This window comes from Clarias gariepinus, chromosome 4, assembly GCF_024256425.1.
Source record: "Clarias gariepinus isolate MV-2021 ecotype Netherlands chromosome 4, CGAR_prim_01v2, whole genome shotgun sequence".
Taxonomy (NCBI): Eukaryota; Metazoa; Chordata; class Actinopteri; order Siluriformes; family Clariidae; genus Clarias; species Clarias gariepinus.
Window position 1 is genome coordinate 41,092,501 of NC_071103.1, and position 20,000 is coordinate 41,112,500.

Consider the following 20,000-nt stretch of genomic DNA (forward strand, 5'->3'; position numbering starts at 1 on the left):
CAATACATAGAAAAGATGGCGTCGGTTTTACCGTGTAACGACCAGCTAATTTTATATTAACTCTGGCTACTAAAATCGAGAGGTCTTTTATCTTTGTGTCGGTGTTGCAGTAAAAGGCCGGTGAGCAAAAAGGACAAACACAAACACGTAAATAAAGCAAACGTGTATTATACAAAACTAAATAAAGTAAATGAAAAAGGTGCACAACAACCAAAGAAAGATATGAACAATATTTACAAACTATATATAATAAACAGTTTGTGTGCGAGTGAGTGGGAAATGTCAAAAGTCCGTGTTTATTGTATGCGTGTTAGAGGAGTATAGTTCGGTCTCACCGCGGTTAATGAAGTCCGGGAGGCCGATGACGGAGGGTGAGAAGTCCGGGATATATGTCCAGTCAAAGATAATCCAATTTAAAAAATCTTTGAAAGATGCGCCTCGTGACTTCGCGAGTGTTTAGTTCAGTTTTGGTGAATGGTGGAGGATAAACAGTTAAAAAGGATTTCGTGTGCTCTTGTTTTTATTGTTTTTTTATATTACTAAGTGTTTAAGCGAACCCGGCATGAATGCTCGGTCACATTAACAAGAGTGTGGTAACGTTAATTGTTAGATGGCGGGCAAGTTGTTTGTGACGTAGAACGTGGGCGGACATTATGCAAATATGTTACGGAGTGACGTGGATCCGTAACAGAGTAAAAATAGATTTGCTAACGACTCATTAAGGCGAATGTGAGCCGATTCTTTTTTTAATAGACAAAAACTTCATTTATCATGCCCTGTCAGCGTCACAGATAGTGCAGATAGTTTATGTTCACATACAGCTACATGACACACTGCATGAAAGATAATTTTTTGAAAAAGCATAATAGGACCTCGGTAATGGAGTTTCTGGAAGGGAAGCGTTTCAAATGTGAAACAGACAGGCAGTTCGATCATGGTTCTGCTGTACTGAGAAAACTTTCTCCCTTGATGATCTCCAAGCAGTAGTGAAACACTGGGATAAGCACATTATTGTAGCAGGGGATTATAAAGACCAGGCATCACCACACTACTGGTATGACAGAGCAACCAGAGTCTTTTCACATTCACTTACAGTCCAGTCATTCAGATGAAGATTTACTGTAGATTGTTTAAAGATTGTTGTTCGTATTCCATACAGAGGCAAGGAAATATACACAACCCTTTAAAAATAAAACTGTCCACATGTTTAACACAGTTACTGATAATTTACATTCTACTTATTTTTTATAGACTTACAATGACTGCATCATTGCACCAGCCCTTCTTGCATTTTTATTTAGTACCCCTGGTCTAGAAAAATAATAATAGGGTTTTTTTAATGTCAGAACAGTGTTCTGTAATTCAGCACAATTGAAAGTCCCGGTTTGACATGAAACAACTTCCTAAACAATTTAACTAACTAAATGTGTTGTGTTTTTAAACAAGTCGATTAAAATAACTCGAATGAATTGACAAACTTATCAAGTCCTTCATTTGACCAAGTTGGACCTTTAGTTGAGTCAGTCTTAAAAATTTGTTAAAATATTAAAGTGTGCTATCTATAGTGTCTTTCTCTGTAACACATATACCGTATTATTATGTTGGTCTCTACTTAGAGAGTCACAAACATTCGGAATCAAATTTCTCGTGTGTGTCAATATACTTAGGGAATAAAACCTGATTCAGTTTTTTTTTTTATATATTATTGTCATGTTAATTATGGTAAAGTAAAAGTGGGAGTAAAAACAAAATACAGCATTATGTGTGTTTTTGCATGATATCTCCTCCAATCTCAGGAGCTCTTACACACAGCTGATGAAGGCTTATTAAGGAATGGGCTTGTAAAAATTTATATACTTTTATACATATAAGTAGATATTTCATGCAAATCCCTTTGTATCATTGGAACTGCAATATACTGTAATTAAAAATTTTTCGTCAAGTTTAAACGTTTAGAATGACAAGGAATTTTAATAAATAATATTTATACATGTGTAATGTCTAGATTTACAGATACATCTATAATCTATACATTAAAAAGTATAGTCAGTATTTAGTTTTTACAGCATTTGAATGCAAATCGTACCGCGTGTTGTTATGCCATGTTTGTTAATTTTTCCACAAAACTACAGTTGATCATCATGTACAACCTTCACAACACAGAGTACATATTACATGAAAATCTCTTTACTGTTGGAAGTCCAAAATAAATATTAATCCTGTTTTTAATAGCATTTTCTTAAATAACGAGTTTTCATCTCAACTTTTAAATATCTTCAAACATATGATCAGTTTGTTAGGTTTTAATGTTTAGAATAAAACAAAATTTTAATAAATACATTACGAATGGTTTGTGTATATATTGTCCAATTTTGAGATTTACATTATTGCCAGTATTATTTATTTGTTTACAGTTTTTAAATATACAGATCTTTCTACATGTTGTTTATATGCCATATCTACGCAGAATTGTAACTGTTTATCCTGTAAATGTATAAGATATTAACTGTGTTCTGCCTGGGGACGGTGTAATGTTTTTGTTTTTTTGGCTGTGAACATTATTATTATTATTTTTTTATGTTTTTTTTTAATTGAACATTGTTGAACATAAGTAAACATTACAACCATACATGGCCTGGTACCAAAAAGTAAAATTCCTTGATCAGACAGCAGACAAGCATAACATAGAAAAGAATGAAAAAAGGAAAAATAAATAAATAAAACAAAATGAATAAATAAAATAAAAATAACTAGGGGTTTTCAGTAAGTTCAAGATGTTCTATTAATTTACAGAGATTTAAGGCATTCTTTTTCTTCATTTGTTTAGGTGACAGAAAGTAAAGACATAGTTCCTTGTGAAATATATAGAAATTTGAAGGCATTTTCAGAAATCTGTTCTTGTGCAAAAAGAACTTCCCAAGAATAATAATTGTGTTAACTGCTAAATCATGTGTTTCATCTTTCAAAAATAAGCCAAATAGTACATTTTCCTTTGTTAAAGCATGTAAATTTTCAATTTTAGAAAATAACCAATAGTGCAAATCTTCCCAAAAGGCACAAGCAAATTTACAATCATAAAAAGATGCTCTGTAGTTTCAATTTGATGGGACGGTGTAACGTTACTCTGAGTGTTAAACGACTTCCGCGTTACCTCTGACCCCAGACCGACACTACGGGTTTCTGCGCATGCGTGACGAAGTTAAAGCCCGAGGGAACGCACTACGGCTGCGCATAAATACAGCGCATTGTTGAAGAAACCCAGGGCAAACGTGTATGACGTCATCAATTCTGCGACAGCGGGTTCTGTGAAACTCAGACGGGAGGTAACAGTGTAACACCTCTGTGTTAATCGTCTCTTTAACTATAGAGAAATCATTTATAGAAATACAACTTAGAACACTTTTAATGCATGTTTCAGTTATATATACCGTGTAGTATTACAGTACAGTGTAGTATTACAGTACAGTGTAGTATTACAGTACAGTGTATATACATGTGTTTGTTTATTCCCAGCCTATAATAAATGCTTTATTTACGTCACTGTCAACACTGAAGGAGAGAGAAAAACTAAATCAGTGTAAACAGCCAGAACACAGTACTGATATTATTATTATTATTATTATTATTATTATTATTATTAATATGATAACTATAATACCTTTAATAGAGATGTGTGTGAGTTACATGGAGTTTAGATGAAAGTTTCCGAACTCGGTTCCCTAATAAAGTACATGTTCTAACTTCAGCTGTTTTGGAGAGATGATTTTATATGAGCCCCAAAAGCGTCCACTCCTCAGCGTTATACTGTCTCGCTTCAAACGATAATCATTTAAAATGACGATTTTTCCTGTTTCTTTATGAGTTTTGATACTAACCTTGGTGTAAGCTTCTAGAAACTTTATTACTCTAGTTTAGTTTAGTTTTTACTTTAGGTTTTGTTGCGTTTATGTTCATTAAGCTTTAGTGTTGTGAAGCTGTTTCTGTCTACTGAAGTGGTGTGTGTGTGTGTGTGTGTGTGTGTGTGTGTGTGTGTCTCGAGGTTTATGTAAGTACTGTTTTGTGGGTCTCCAGTGTTTGTTTGCCTCATGTGTAGTTCCCTGTATGTTTACGTCCATGTGTTTTTGGTAAAAGCTAAAAAAAAAAGATCTGTAGTGTCTGTAACCATGTTAAATTTATGTTGCGATATCTTAACAATTTAGCATTTTAGGATAATACGCTTTTTCAGGATTTCATCTTATCATATAAAATCTAAATTGGCCAAGTTTAATCTGAGTGGCAAAGACTACAGATATTACAGAGCATGAAACTGTGTTTAGCAAATGTGTTTCTTTTTATCTGATAAAAAAATATAAATGTTCAAATTCAATTCAAATTTTATTTGTCACATACACAGTCATACACAGTACGATATTCAGTGAAATGCTTATACGACTGCTAGTGACCTTAAAGGAAAAGAATAGTAAAAGCTTATACATAAGAAATAATAGAAATGAAATAAATACTTTAAAAAATAAAATTAACTAGTAAAATATGCTGTACAAAGTAAAATAAGAAATGAAAGAAGCTCCTCCTCAGTCTCTCTGTGTTGGCCTTCAGGGAGCCGAATCGCTTCCCAGACCGCAACAGAGTGAACAGTGTATGCATATTAACAAAAAACAAAACATGGATCAGGAGATAAGAAGCACTAAGTATTTTAAAAAATGATGTTGTATGATCCGATCTGAAAATTCACTTTTTCACCTGAGACACTTTACAGCACTTTGTGGTTGTATAGATATAAACACAGCACAAATATTCTAGCACCATGTAACTACTTAATAATAATAATAATAATAATAATAATAATAATAATACACTGATCTCGACACACACACACACACACACACACACACACTGAGGTATTAAAGACATGATTTACTCAGATTTCTGGTGTAAGTGAGGACATTGAGGTCTTTACATTGCAGGGACAAGTCTCAAGATAAGTTTCTGAGTAAACCTGTGTGTGTGTGTGTGTGTGTGTGTGTGTCCTCTGCAGTGTCTGAAGGTGATGGCGTCGAGGCGTGTGGAGGTTCTGGCTCTGTACCGGCATGTTCTCCGGATCGCTCGCAGCTGGCAGGCTCAGTCATCACTCACACACGACACAGAGAGAGAGAGGACGTACATCATACAGGAGGCACGCTCACTGTTCACACAGAACAAACATGTACGGAACTAACACACACACACACACACACACACACACACAGGACTAATTTTGTCTCTCTGACAGTGATGAGTGTTTGATGTTACAGTATGGTGGAGTCTCTCAGTGAGTGATGTCGCCCTCTGCTGGTGTGTAGACTGGAGTTAAAGTTAAATATCAGCACAGAAACCTCAGTTAGATGATCAGGTCAGTTCTCTACTCATTACTGTAGCAGCATCTCACCAGGGGTGTCTCTGTTTAAACTGGAACCACACCGCCCTCTAGTGGATCCACAGGGAACAGGACAGAGGTGTCCAGTACTTAAAGAAAGTGTAGCTTAATTATAAAATGATTAATAATCACAATAACAGAATATTATTTAGACCATTATTTAAAAAATATTTATATATGAATGTTTATAATAATAATATATAGTTTATTCCTTCATGTTGTATTTGTTAAATAAATAAAAGAAGGCAGAATGTGTTGTGTTAGTGACTAAGTGTATTCACACACACACACACACACACACACTAAAAGGCAGAGTAAGTACAGATGGCTCTGTAGTGATCTCAGAGATCCTTTATAAGTGTGTGTGTGTGTGTGTGTGTGTGTGTGTGTGTGTGTTTAGGTCAGAGGTCTGGAGCAGATCCTCAAAATCATGTGATGTACTGTTTGAGTCACTGCATTTAACAATGATGTAAATCTTTGTGTGTGTGTGTGTGTGTGTGTGTGTGTGTGTGTGTGTGTGTGTGTGTGTGTGTGTGTGTGTTTCAGCTGACAGACCCAGAGTTAATCAGTAAGTGTGTGGCAGAGTGTGAGGCTCGAATAGAACTCGGTGCGTAACACACACACACACACACACACACACACACACACACATACACACACACACACACACACACACACACACACACACACACACAGCTGTACTTAAGGTTTATATAGAACTTTCCAGATTTCTTCTACTTCCACGCAGGATTCCTGTCTTCTCCGTTTGTTGTGACTTGTTGGTTCTGTACACGCCACAACGCTGCTGAGTTCTGCTCTGTGATTGGTCAGAAGGTGTTGATTAATTCTCTGTAACAGCAGCTCTGGGAATAGTGCAGCTTGGCTTCTACAGCTATCGTTATCATTAATGTGCCCGCTGTAATATATGACCGTTTCCATAGTAACAGGGATGTGTACAACACACTCTTAATTAATAATTAATAATGAAGGGATTATGAAAGGGTGCGTGCTGCCTAATATGGAGAAGTTTTCAATAAGGAGAAATGTGTTTCTGTAGCAGCAGAGGAAGGAGTCTCCAGTGTGAGTGAGGAGTCGACACCACTCAGAGCTACAGGAGAACGACTGCAGACGTATTTCATGAACATTAGATCTACATAAATAGATAACAAATAACACACATAGATTGAAATCGTCTAATAAGTTGATAATGAATACCACCTATACACACAAAACCATCAAAAAAAAACTTGTAAAAGTATTCACCCCCTTGGTGTTTGTCCTGTTTTGTCGCGTTACAACCTGAAACTAAAAAATGACTTTCATGGGGTTTGTACCATTTGATTTACACAACACACACACGACTTGGAGGTACAATTTTAATTTGTATTTTCTTTATTGTGACAATAAAATTTAGAATCAGAAAAAGTAATAATGAAGACAAACAATAACAAAGACAAACAGACACCGGAGAGGGGTTGAATATTTACACAAAACACTGCAAAGTTATGTTCCTACGCTTTAATACTTTAAGGAGTAAATACTATTTAACCTCTGTGTTTGTGTGTCCCGAAAGGTCTTCATTACAGAAATCCATATCCCAGACCTGTAAGCCAGTCTCTAATAATAATAATGCTAATAATAATAATAATAACAATAACAATAATAATAATGCTAATAATAATAACAATAATAATAATAATAATAATAATAATGCTAATAATAATGATAATGCTAATAATAATGATAATGATAATGATAATAATAATAATAATAATAATAATAATGATAATGCTAATAATAATGATAATGATAATAATAATAATAATAATAATAATAATGCTAATAATAATGATAATGCTAATAATAATGATAATGATAATGCTAATAATAATGATAATGATAATAATAATGATAATGATAATAATAATGATAACTCTCTCTCTCTGCAGTTGTATCTTCCTCCGATGGGCTTGGCCACTCAGAAAGGCAGAAAGCTTCGAGCGCAGCAGCGACTCAGGAACCAAGCCAAGCCTGTGTACTTACAGTCCCATGATGAGACATAACACACACACACACACACACACACTGTCATTGTTTGTACATTGACTATGTATATTGTGCAATGTTTAATAAAATATTGTTTAAATTAAAGATGACATTTCTTATATAATAATATACACTGTTCAGTCCCAGGAAAGCCACCTCTTCAGAAGGGTCAAATTATTGGGCTTCATCAACGGCAAAAACAGTTAAGGAAATTTGAAAGGACTGGAACTGGGTTACAAACTGTCCAACCCATTGTTAAAAAATGAAATCCATATTAGAGATGAAATCCTTGGTAGTGGAGTGAACAAAGGGTGTTCGAACCAGAGTTGCGGATCAAACAAAGTGTCGTCAAAAACACACAGGGTCCACAAAGCGGGGCGGTGTAGGGCGTGGCTCAAGTGGCGGGTGGTTCTCAGAGCAGACAAAGTTCCCATGAACATATAATTTAGCATTCCATAAGTGGCATTCCATAAGGCTAAGAGTACCACTGTGGGTAACAGAGCTAACAGTGCTAACAGTGCTAACAGGGGCAAGCTCTAAAATCGTGGCCCTTATCTTAAAACCCTTAGGTGTCTGAGGCCTGTCTGAAGTGATTCTACAGTCTTCTTAAATTTGTGTAAATTTCTTTACCAATATAGTAACTAATACATTGGCACCATCGGCGATGCCATAGACCCCTGAGGGTTATTAAGCTGGGTTTTGGAGGTTAGTCCACAGCCTTCTTTTTAAGCTGGGTAAGCTCCTCTTAATTGCTGTTGTGCAGGCAACTTTAAACAAACTTCAACATGCTTTTTTTTCAGCAATGTCTTGAGAAAGTCTTGTGTGGTGAGCGTGCATACAGGCCGCGACAGTTTAATGCATTACTTTTGTACCAATTCTACCTGCTAATTCCAGGTGTTTCTGAAGCTCTCTACAAGATGTCCTTGGCTCTTGGACAAGTCTTCTGATAATTCTTTTCAATCCTGAAATGGATTGTGTTACGTGGCACGGGCTTGACAGCTGAGTCACGAGGTGTAATGATGCCCTGGTACAGGGCTTCTGAGGTGGCCAATGAAATGAGAGTGTGTGAAAGTGGTTATGCACATTAGGGAAGACCTTCGAAACTTCGAATTTGAAGATATTGTGAGTTTATTAATTAGAAAATTAAAAAAGAACACAATTTTCTACAAACAATTGCTATACGATAGCTATTTTTCCCGTATATGTATAGACATTCTATAGACGTCTATCAGATAAAGCTCTAACAGACAACTAAAAGATTCCTAAGGCTTTTGTGCACTAGGTGGTGCCACTATTTTTGTTAACCAAATCAGTTTTAGCAGGAAGTCGCCATTTTGGTCAATAATTTCTATAGAGCAAATTACATTGAAAATCCACAAATATCTAAGACGTTATTGTGCATCTATGAGGTAGGTTACTGTCAATATATGAAAAACAAATTAAGTTTTGTTTTGTGCATGATATTACCGCATGACACCGTTTGCATCTTACATACAGTAAGTGACATTTCTGTAAACATGTCTAGTACTTTGTAAACAATGCCTGTTTGCCAAGTTTGTTTACTAATATTAAAAGCGGACTTTTACTGATGTCGTTAGTAACTTAATTAATAGATTATTCCCTTTATTTCCCCATAGTTAAAGCATATTTGTCATTAATTAACATGTCATACTATGTTACTAATTTAATTATGCTAATTGGTAATATCGGTAACATTCATGACTAGACACGTCACACAACGGCTTCAAACGAAGAGTGCATGAAGATGTGGAGAAAGAGAAACGCTGAACTTGAAGTTATTACATGTGCAGAGTGGCGACAGTTCACCTCCAGCACAACTAGGCGTTGTTTCAAATGAATCTGATGATTCAGAGTCAAGAATTTAATCAAAGTGAGCCAGAATTCAGCGCAGTTGCTCACTTTATTGACCACTATGTGTATACTGAGCAGTGGGTTTCTTCTGAAGACGACTGATGGTTTAGTCCTTTCATTATTGTAAGGTTTTGCTGAAAATCCAAACCTGAACCAGTTAAACAATATGTGTAGGACAAAACGTTTGTGCATCTGGGATACCATTTTTAGCATTTTATACCATGACCAGCATTATAATGTAACTGTAATGGGGTTTTGTTTGCGATGCTCCAGCCAGAGCTTTTCTCAAATGTATTACATCATATTTTGCCTGTGAACAAAGTTAAAGGTCCCAGATTTGACAACCAAATTTTGTTCAGTTTTTCCAGAAATGCCTCCTTTAAGGTATTCTCCCAAATTTGGTTATCAAAGTCATCAAGTTATATTGCCTCCCCATGTAACTGTTAACATTTGTTGTGTCACACAATTTGCACTGTACTTCATGCATCTTGTCTTTTAGGTGTGGTCAAACTATTGTTTGTTTTTCTCAGGGCCAAAAGTGTGCAAATGATTATTGCAGCAACGGAGTAGAAAGCAACAATATTTTTTTGCAATTTCTATTGTACTGTACACTGGCCCTGTTGTTTTAAAAAGATGTTCTTACAGATGGTGTGCACAATTCATGTGCTCTTCAGTTTCACTTTCTGCTAATGAAAGATGGCGAGAAACATCTTCATTATGTGCCGTATGCATCAGAGTTGTTGAAAACATTTGTTTCAAGTTGCCCAATCGTCTAGAGCGGTGCTTTTAACATATTTTATGGACTTTGCCTCCTTCATCTTCCTGAAGATGTTCAATATTTAGTTTCTCATTAAATAAGATTTCAGCTTTTCCTTTTGCGAATCATCTCCAAATAATTAAATAATTAATATGTTGCAGCAAAAATCCTATGACCCAAGTTATGAAGACACTTGCTGTAAGAGAACACTGCAGTGATGTTCTGGGACCAAACATGATGGTTGCAGCCTTTTATATTCAAGGAAGAAAAATACAGATATTTTATTCTGCAAAATGTTGATGTTGCCTCCGTTAAGGAAAAGCATGGTAATCATCACCACTTTCTCAGCTTCAAAGTATGGAGCAATAGGAGCACCCCTTTTTATAAATCCCTGCAATTTATTAGAACTGTTGGAAATATTCAAAATAAGGAAACGTAACCTAGTGTTCTCAGCACAGTAAATGGAGCCACTGAGAAGGTCATCAAGGTCCATAAAGCCAACAAGCTGTAGACTGCAAGTGGACGGAAGAAAGAATCATTTGAGTAATTACACTTCAAAGACTGGTGTTTTGACACTGAATTTAAATTCCACCTTCCATTAATTGGTTTTAAATGCCTATTATAAAGATGTCCATTGTAATTAATAGTAACACTTCCATAAACTTTTACATGAAAAGGAACAAAAAATGCAGGGTTTTACACATCCTTATTGCCTTTAATGTGTGTGATCATGTACACATTCTTTTCAAGCTGAATATATGTGAGGTTGAATATCGAGATGTTAAATGAACATTTTTATTGAAAACACCCTTAAATCGAGAAATTAAATAGTAATTTGTTAGACTACTTGTATCAAATGACACTTAGAGCTCTACCAGTATTCGTGGTTTAGACCTCTCTGATAGAGGAATATTAGAGTCCCATTCTAGACGTATGATAGACATCGACAATATACACAGTTTAGACATCTAATAGATGTAAAATGGTAAGAGGGATAAGGGATGTTCTTACAATATTTCCCTTCCAGCATTACCCCAAGCTCTGCTTTTACCTTTTAAGGTCATAAATGATTTGCAGAAACATGCTTTCTACTACAAAAAAAAAATATATATAGACACAGCACTTAATATTCCTTGCCTAAGCAGTTTAACACATTCTGCAAAGGTGCGAACAGCCATGAACCAGACAACTCACAGTATTCAAGGTGTTAATAACATCTTCAACTGTCTCTGTCTGACTTTCTGCACGTACTTGCGGACAGGCGGTTTTTCTCTCTACAGCGGTTGCTGTCGATACAGGATGGAGGGAGTTCCTTTTGCCAGACCCTTGCAGAGCTTCTGAAGACTTCTCCTGTTGAGCTGCAATCCTTTTAGCATCTACGTCAGTAATATATCAGTCATTCTGGAGAACTGGGACAAAACAGGTCCGGTACATAAAACTGTGTTTTTTTTTTGTTTTTTTAAATTCAGAAATAATTCCTATTTTGATTTTGATCAAATTTTTGGATTCAGCATAAGAAAATTTTTTCTTAAAATTATTTTTATTTTATTTAATAAAGTGTCCCCACTGGACCTGAAAAAGTCTTTGTTTTACAACAGTTCACATTTTCAAATATATAAAAAAATGGATTAAAATATATGAAAAAAAAAAAACAATTTGCATGCTAACTAAACAAGTACATGTTAATTCATTAATGGCTGTTAATAATTAATTCATTACATTTTTAAGTCTAATTTTTAATTTGCTGAATTTGTGTCCTGAGTTTCTGTCAACACCGTCAGACATTAGATAAACAAAAAAACTCAGACAATCTTGTGGTTAATTGAAACTCCAAGGTCCCCTTTATAATATCCTGTTTGTTCTATGACCTGTTCAAATGCTTATTCGTCACACATACATTACTGCACAGTGAAATTCTTTATTCTTCACATATCCCAGCTTCTTGTTCAGGGGTCAGAGCGCAGGGTCAGCCATTTTTACGGCGCCCCTGGAGCAGACAGGGTTAAGGGCCTTGCTCAAGGCCCAACAGTGGCAACCTGGCGGAGCTGGGGCTTAAACCGCTGTGCTTCCGATCCGTAACTCAGAGCCTTAACACGCTGAGCCACCACTGCCCCAACTTCGATGTAGACCTTTTATGTTGACCTTTCTTTGTCTTTGAATTTGCCTTTTGTCTTTTCTTGGCCCCAATACCGGAGCGACATCCTCTCATATCAAGTAATCCTTAATGATCGCACTAAAATTTAATTTTAGTTGTATAGTCCTTTTAACAAGTCACTGTTGAAAATCAGCTTACAAAATCAAAAGAAAATTATGGAAATGAGTATGTAAATTGTGAGAAAATGCGTATGAATAAAAATTATCAGATCGTCCCTGATGAACAAGCCTGAGGGCGACGGAGCTGAGAAAAAAAACTCCCTGAGATGGTAATAGGAAGAAACCTTGAAAGGAACCAGACTCAACAGGGAACCCATCCTCATCTGGGTGAGAACGGATAGCAGGGATTGATCTGCACTCATATTGTGTGTCATGAAATTCAATATAAAAGAGGATGTGTGTAAATTAATATGGAGTCCAGTTTCATTATTGGAGACTTATTGTCAGTGCAGAACTGTAGGAACTATTGAGGGACTGCCAGAACAAGTCCTCAGAGAACAGCTGTCTGCATCAGCCGAGGCCAGAACCATCCTCATGGTAAAGTCACAAAACGCACCCCAAACAGACCACATGGGGCATCCATGTGACGAGATCTCCAACCAGAGCTGCAACACCAGGGTGAGTCAGACAGGTCTAGAGGGCGTCTGGATCACTGGCAGCTCAGGAGCGACATGTGTAGCTTGATAGAGAGAGAGAGAGAGAGACAAAGAGGGGGAGAGAAGAGAGAAAGAAAAAGGAGATAAAGAGCGAGAGAGAAGAGAAGAAAGGAGAAGAGAAGGAGAGATAAGAGTTTTGAAATCTTTCTGCAAACAAGGCCATCAGGATGTTTTGCAACAATAAGGTCTTGAGAGAGAGCTCTTTGATTTTACCCATCATGAGATGTTTCTTGTGTCACAACTTGGTTATAAGACACCCTTGTCATAGGCCATCAGTTGGGACGGAGCCATCTGATATTAATTTGCACTGAAAAGGGGCAGGATTGCTTTCGAGTTACTGATTGATTTCAGCTGGTGTCTTGGCTTTACATATCTTTTTTGCTCCTTTCATTCTTCAATACTTCAAAAAAAAATTCCTGTCATTTCTCATTATTAAAAACTTTCAATTCTGGGGCATCTATAGTTTGATTTCTAAGCATGTGTGGATTGCATGAGTTGTCACCAACATCTAGTCCTCTTCAAGGTCCTCCCCCCAAAAAATCCTTCTTCCTAACGGTGTTTGACTGATGGTACACCCTAAAAAATGCTGGGTTAAAAACAACCCAATCTGGGTTGTTATTAACCCAGCTGCTGGGTAACTATTGGACTAACTACATGCTGGGTTAATTTAACCCAGCAAAATGGGTTATTTTTTTAACCCAGCAAAATGGGTTAAATATTCAACCCAAATGCTGGGTCATATTTAACTATAATGCTGGGTTAATTCTACCACATAAATTGGTCAAATGTTCTACCCAGATGTTGGTTCATTTTAACTGGAATGTTGAGTTAATTCTACCTCACAAATAGGTTATTATTATTTATGTTTTACAGTGAATCTGTAAAAAAAAAAAACTACCCACGTCTATTAAACAGTTAAATTACTTTGATATACTGGTTTAGTACAAAAAAAAAAACTTAAAAGTTTTGCAAACCATACATATATGCAATAAACAACATCCTATTAAATGTTCATAGAAAAAACGTTTATTTTTCAAAAGCACTCGAACAGATAATCAACAGCGACATCATTACTATACTATTACTCATAAGGGCAGAATGGAGTAATAACACAAATAGGCTGAGGCACCTTCTACAGAGCAGGATCTCTCTGTGACATTAGATATCTTTTCTGCAGAACAAAACTATCCAGCCCTGGTTCCGTTTTAACATACAAACACTGTCTATGACTTTTCAAGTAGGCCTCGCTATTTCATAGCAACATTACAAAAAGTCCTACACAGGAGCACACTGCTTTGGATAGTTAATGTCAAAAATATAAAATGCCTTGAAGCACACATCAACCGCCCCAAGTAGTGTGCATTGCTCCAGAGCCTGTCCCACCAGAATGACGAATGCCTGAGAGCAGCGCTGGTCATCATCTCCCAACGTCAGGATGTAGGGTACGGCCTTGACCCTTCAGCCTGCTGGAGGTATTCCACCATGTAGTGCCAACCTTAGAAAGAAATGAAAGAAAGTTAAAAATGTGTTGAATAACAAAGATTAAACTGAATAAGACTATCAATTTAATGTGTAATAGGATTTATACTAAATAAAAAAATGACAAAGCTAGGGTATAGGTAACATGAAACAAAAACATGGAGACAGCTACCACCAAAAATAAAATAAGCAAAATAAGCATGGCTTTTGGGATAAAGCTCATATATATATATTAGCTTTATCAGACTAGTTGATCTTGTGGTCTGCGTTGATTTTAAGCTAATTACCGAGGAGATGCATTGTCATAGCTGGGTTCATACTGGCACATTATAATCACCCAAATATTAATACTTCCATCTAGTAGTTATCTGTACAGCTGACTGATAGTTAATTAAGTCTGAGTCACAAGCAACTTTGGTTAAAGAGGGCTACCTGGTTATCTTACATGCAGCAGTCATATTTACATACTACTTGCCAAAGGTGTAAAGGTGTAAAATATTGTTATAACTCGGGAGAAACGCGGGTGACTTTTGACCGCGGAGTAAATTACTAGCTAGTGAAAAACGGGAGGGTTAGCAGGTGTGTATATTTGTGAGAGGGTCAGTGTTTTGTAACACTCCAGCATTTAATTGTCTCAAACAGTGAGATTAATAAAGTTCTAATGTTAACTAAATGCTAGCGTCATGCTAATACTACAGTTACAGTTTCGTCACCCTGCAAACATTCTACAGAGAAAGATAAAAAGCTCAGACATCTTATCCGTTTCCTTCACACACAGGTGGGGTTCTTTGGCTAACTATAGCAGCTATTGTCAGCTAAATTATCTTACCTCAGACCAGCCTGAAAGTTTAAGTGTAACCTTAACACGGTAACAGTAATAAATCTTACATATAGTAATAATTTTTCAGTCATATGTGACTTAGGTGAGTGAACATGTGTATACAGACCTTGTATTTAACGTCATTTTCCCTTAAATGAACCGTCATCAGCGGTGTGGGAGCTCAAGAGAGACACGAAGCTCTGACTGACAGCCGCTGAATCCACCGGTGAACTTTGGGGGAGGAGCCAATCAAACTTCAACCCAGCAGCTGGGTTACACAAAAACTACCCAACTCTCTGTAAATAACCCAGAAAAATGACCCAACAGAGGAAACCCAGCGTTTGGGTAGAAAAAACAACCCAGCGGTTTTTAGAGTGTACTTAGTTAGTAACCTAGTAACCCAGTGTAAGTATCTATCCAGTGACATAAACTTCAAAGCACCTTTTGTAAGTCGCACTGGATAAGAGCCTCTGCCAAAATCCTAAATGTAAATGTATATCTAGTAAAAATTTAATGTAAATAGCATGTAGTATATTTACTCAGATAAATGGAGACGTCTTAGAAATAGAGGGTGTCTTATTACCAAGTTGGGACACAAGAAACATCTCATGTTGGGTAAAATCAAAGAGCTCTCTCTCAAGACCTTATTGTTGCAAAACATCCTGATGAATACTTATTTTTACCTGCTGTATATATATATAATAACTAATTCTTGTTTTATATCAGCCAGTGGTCACACGTTAGTTAAAGTTTCTTGCTCAGACCACTTTAGCACACAGCATAACCTACGCCATTCTATCTACAGTTGTTCCTCACTGACAGAAATGCAGATCAGTGTGGTAAGGCTTGTATGGGCGGCTTGCAGGTTTATGTGGAATGGACATGGAATGGTGGAAGAACCCTGTTTTAGTCTGTAGTAATTGTCCATCATTAGTGGAGTTGGTGACCTTTTTATTTACCTTTGAATTTACAATAGTTCCTATAGTGGTTGCATATGTTTGCCCCAGAATTAATACTAAGGAGACACATCTTCAACATCCCCCTAAACATCATTGCCGATGCACTATCGACCCTACCTGTCTATTCGACTACAGCCCCTGATTCCCATTACAGACCTGAGCTCTCTATTGTGGACAATCTCTGTGTGTGCATTTTGAACAGAACATTTGTTTAGTATAAGTGCAAACTGTCTCTGATAAAAGACTCTCTACGTCTTGTTGCAATTTTAATCTTAGCTTCTGGGCCCTCATAATTCTGCCTATGTCATCGCTTAACTCCCTGCTATGTCACAGAGCATTCCACATTTACACAGGAAGCCCCTCACTACATAGTCTTACTACAGTTCTTCACTGCCTGCTAACCCATTGCTTAAAGGTGCTTTTACTTGCCAACATCAATCTTTTAAATACATTTTCTAAAACTCTGAGGCTGCTATTGAGGTCATTAATTCAAGTCCTGACTGTAACACCCTAAACCAAAAACCAGGTCCTAGTAAGGTTCCATCTGACCTGTGTGATGTTTGTAGGTATCTAAAACCCCAGAGAGGTGACTCCCCTAACAGCTGATACAACCCTCTTCCAGCCAATATAGTTGATGCAATTTGTTATACTATATCCTGTGATATAGCCTATATATTTCTGCTCTTAAAGTCTGTATACAGTCGCTTGTGCTGCTGTCACTGTTTGTCTGGTTGTTTGTCCATCAGCAGTTTTTTTTCTTTTTTAGAAAATGGTTGTATTGGCTCTGCCTGATGCTTGAGCAGTGGCTCATCAAGACTGTGCCAGTTTTCCCAGCATTAAAATGGGTTGCTTTCTCCCACTGACAGATTTGTGAATTTTATGTTGCTTTAAACCTTTTAATAAAAAAAATTCAGTCTTTTTAGTGTCGATTTGGGGTCATTTAGTATTTAGACGTTCAGTCTAACAAACATTTCAATATTTTTGGTCACTTAAATATGGGTGGGTTCAAACAGAAAGTGCCAGGCAGTGGCCAACACAATGCACACATGTGAGATCATTTATAAAACTGAACAAAAAACATTGCAAAGAGGAACAGAAGCCAATGACCAATATAAGCATAAACCAAGAGCCACAAACCATTGGGTAACAATAAGAAATTGTACTCAGGAGAGATTGGCAATACATGACCTAAATTCTGTCAATTATTCACATGTGTAATAGATTAGATAGGCAAGAGTTTAAAAGCATTTCTTATTAAGTATATATATAAAGATTTATTTTCGCTAGACACTTCCTGTATCTCAGAAAATATTACTTACAACAAAGATTAGCAGCTTTCCACAGAAAGTGTTTTTTTATTAACACATCACTGATGATGCCAAAAGAAAGTAAAAAATTTGAACAAAGGCCGATGTATCATGATGAGCCACTTGAAAACTAGTTTTTTCCTTCATGTGGTCAGTGATATGAAAATACTTCCTGTTGAACACAACTGCCGTGAGAGTTTTAAATGTCTTCAAAGTGTTATTGCAGAATACTGAAGCCAAGTAAATGACATTTAGACTCTGTTACTGCCTTTGCAGCAATAGAGACAGTAACACAAAGACAGGCTGTTATCTTACATATAGCCAGCTTACACAGGGTAATGTGAGAACTTAACACAAGTACAGTAACTGTGCAAAACAATTCAATTAATTTTATTTGTATAGCGCTTTTAAAGATTTACATCATCACAAAGCAACTTTACACAATCAGAAGAATTAAGTTTGTATGAAATGTGAATGTGTATGAATCAAAATTATATGATTGTCCCTGATGAGCAAGCCGAGGACGACGGGGACAGTGGCAAGGAAAAACTCCCTGAGATGGTAATAGGAAGAAACCTTGAGAGGAACCAGACTCAACAGGGAACCCATCCTCATCTGGGTGAAACAGATAGCAGGGATTGATGTGCATAATAATATGCGAGACTGAAAGTTCAGTATAAGAGGAGATGGAGATGGAGGCTCAGGTGGACTGTGAGAAATTCCAGTCCTGAACTATTGAGCGACTGAAGTCACAGGTCCTCAGAGAACAGCTGTCTGCATCAGTCGAGGACAGGACCACCTTCATGGAAAAGTGGAACCAACCCCAGTCACCACACGCATTCCAGGCAGACCACACGGGGGCATCCATGTGATAAGATCTCCAACCAGAAGCAGGACTCCAGGATGAGTTAGAGAGGTCCAGCGGGCAGAGGGGGTCTGGATCACTGGCAGCTCAGGAGCGACATGTATAGCTCGACAGAGAGATAGGTAGAGGAAAAAGGAGAGAGGGAGAGAGAGAGAGAGAGAGGAGAGAGCAGAAAAGGAGAGAGCAAAGAGATGGAGAAATAACAGTTAGGTATGGTCACAGTCGAACAATGTATAATGTGAATGTATATTAACTGTAGAGTGCAAGCAGAGACTCCGGCAGGACTAACTATGACAGCATAACTAAAAGGGAGGAGCCAGAAGGAAACACAGACATGAGGGCTCCCTGAGATGTAAGGCAACCAATCACCTCACCGTCAACGAACCTGAGTGATCAATGAGAGTGAGGAAGACAGCATCTAAACATACCAGTTCACCATAATACTCTACGTCCATGAGTCCCCCAGATCTGCTCCTTTACCTAAGGCTAATCTATTTATAAAAATGCTTGGCTAAATAAGTAGGTTTTTAGCCTGGACTTAAACACTGAGACTGTGTCTGAGTCCCGAACACTATTTGGAAGACTATTCCATAACTTTTGGGCTTTTTAAGAAAAAGCTCCGCCCCCTGCTGTAGTTTTCATAAAACGCGGTACTGACAAGCAGGCTGCATCCTTTAATCGAAGTAGGTGTGGCGGTTCGTAAGACACTAGCAGTTCCCTCAGGTACTGCGGCGCGAGACCATTTAATGCTTTATATGTCAAGAGTAGTATTTTAAAATCAATGCGAAATTTCACAGGAAGCCAATGCAATGTAGATAAGATAGGTGTGATGTGCTCATATCTTCTGGTTCTGGTGAGGACTCTCGCTGCTGCATTCTGGACTAGCTGAAGCTTATTTATGCATCTAGCTGAACAACCAGACAGTAAGGCATTACAATAGTCCAACCTAGAGATGATAAAAGCATGAAGTAGTTTTTCTGCATCATTTGGTGACAATATATTTCTTATCTTGGCAATATTTCTGAGGTGAAAGAATGCTATCCTGGTAATATTATCTACATGTGCTTCAAATGAAAGGCTGGAATCTATAATCACACCAAGGTCTTTTACTGTTGCACTTCCCTCTAGAGAGTCCAGCTCCAAACCAACCACCAAACCAGCTCCCCTGACCACCTTGTCCAATAGTGTGGTATCACTGCATTTCAGGCTACCTCCCCAACAAACAACGTGTAGAGAAGTACAGAGACAATGACTGATTGATAAAACATCCACAGGAGCTTATTACAGATGTGGAAAGATCTTAGTTTCCTCAGGAAGAACAACTGGCTCTGACCTTTCACATACAAATAGTCAGTGTTCACTGACCAGTATTGTTTTTCATCCAGCTGTAGCCCCTCACCCTCTCAACATCCACTCCCTCGATGGAGACGGGTAACAGGAGAGACCAGGACTCATTAGAGCGAAAGACAATAACCATCTCCTTGGTCTTGGTGATGATCATTTATACCTGGGTTAGATTGGTCTAGCTTTCTGTTTTTCTCAAAAAATTAAAGGTAACTCAGTCTTGAAGGTCTTGTGGACAAGCTAGCAATCATACTCACACTCCCATTCAACAGAGCTATTGTTGATCATGCACCCAGCTTTAAGTTCTTTCTCTCTTTAAGAGTCCATG

The 20,000-nt window shown here is 37.2% G+C and overlaps 2 protein-coding genes across 3 annotated transcripts in view; one reads left to right on the top strand and one right to left on the bottom strand.

The window, feature by feature from the left end:
* The window catches only part of LOC128520493 (NACHT, LRR and PYD domains-containing protein 14-like), a 550,151-nt gene that overhangs the window by 291,752 nt on the left and 238,399 nt on the right, over positions 1 to 20,000 (bottom strand). The gene's annotated exons all lie outside the window — the stretch shown is intronic.
* On the top strand, positions 5,040 to 7,530 carry lyrm1 (LYR motif containing 1). Of its 2 annotated transcripts, none has more exons than XM_053494746.1 (4): positions 5,040 to 5,203; positions 5,960 to 6,020; positions 6,987 to 7,018; positions 7,363 to 7,530. In XM_053494746.1, the coding sequence occupies exons 1-4, from the start codon at positions 5,048 to 5,050 to the stop codon at positions 7,474 to 7,476; spliced, it is 363 nt and encodes a 120-aa protein (XP_053350721.1). In that variant the 5' UTR covers positions 5,040 to 5,047; the 3' UTR covers positions 7,477 to 7,530. The 2 variants fall into 2 exon arrangements, with proteins under 2 accessions (XP_053350721.1, XP_053350722.1); XM_053494747.1 differs by having other exon boundaries at positions 5,040 to 5,173.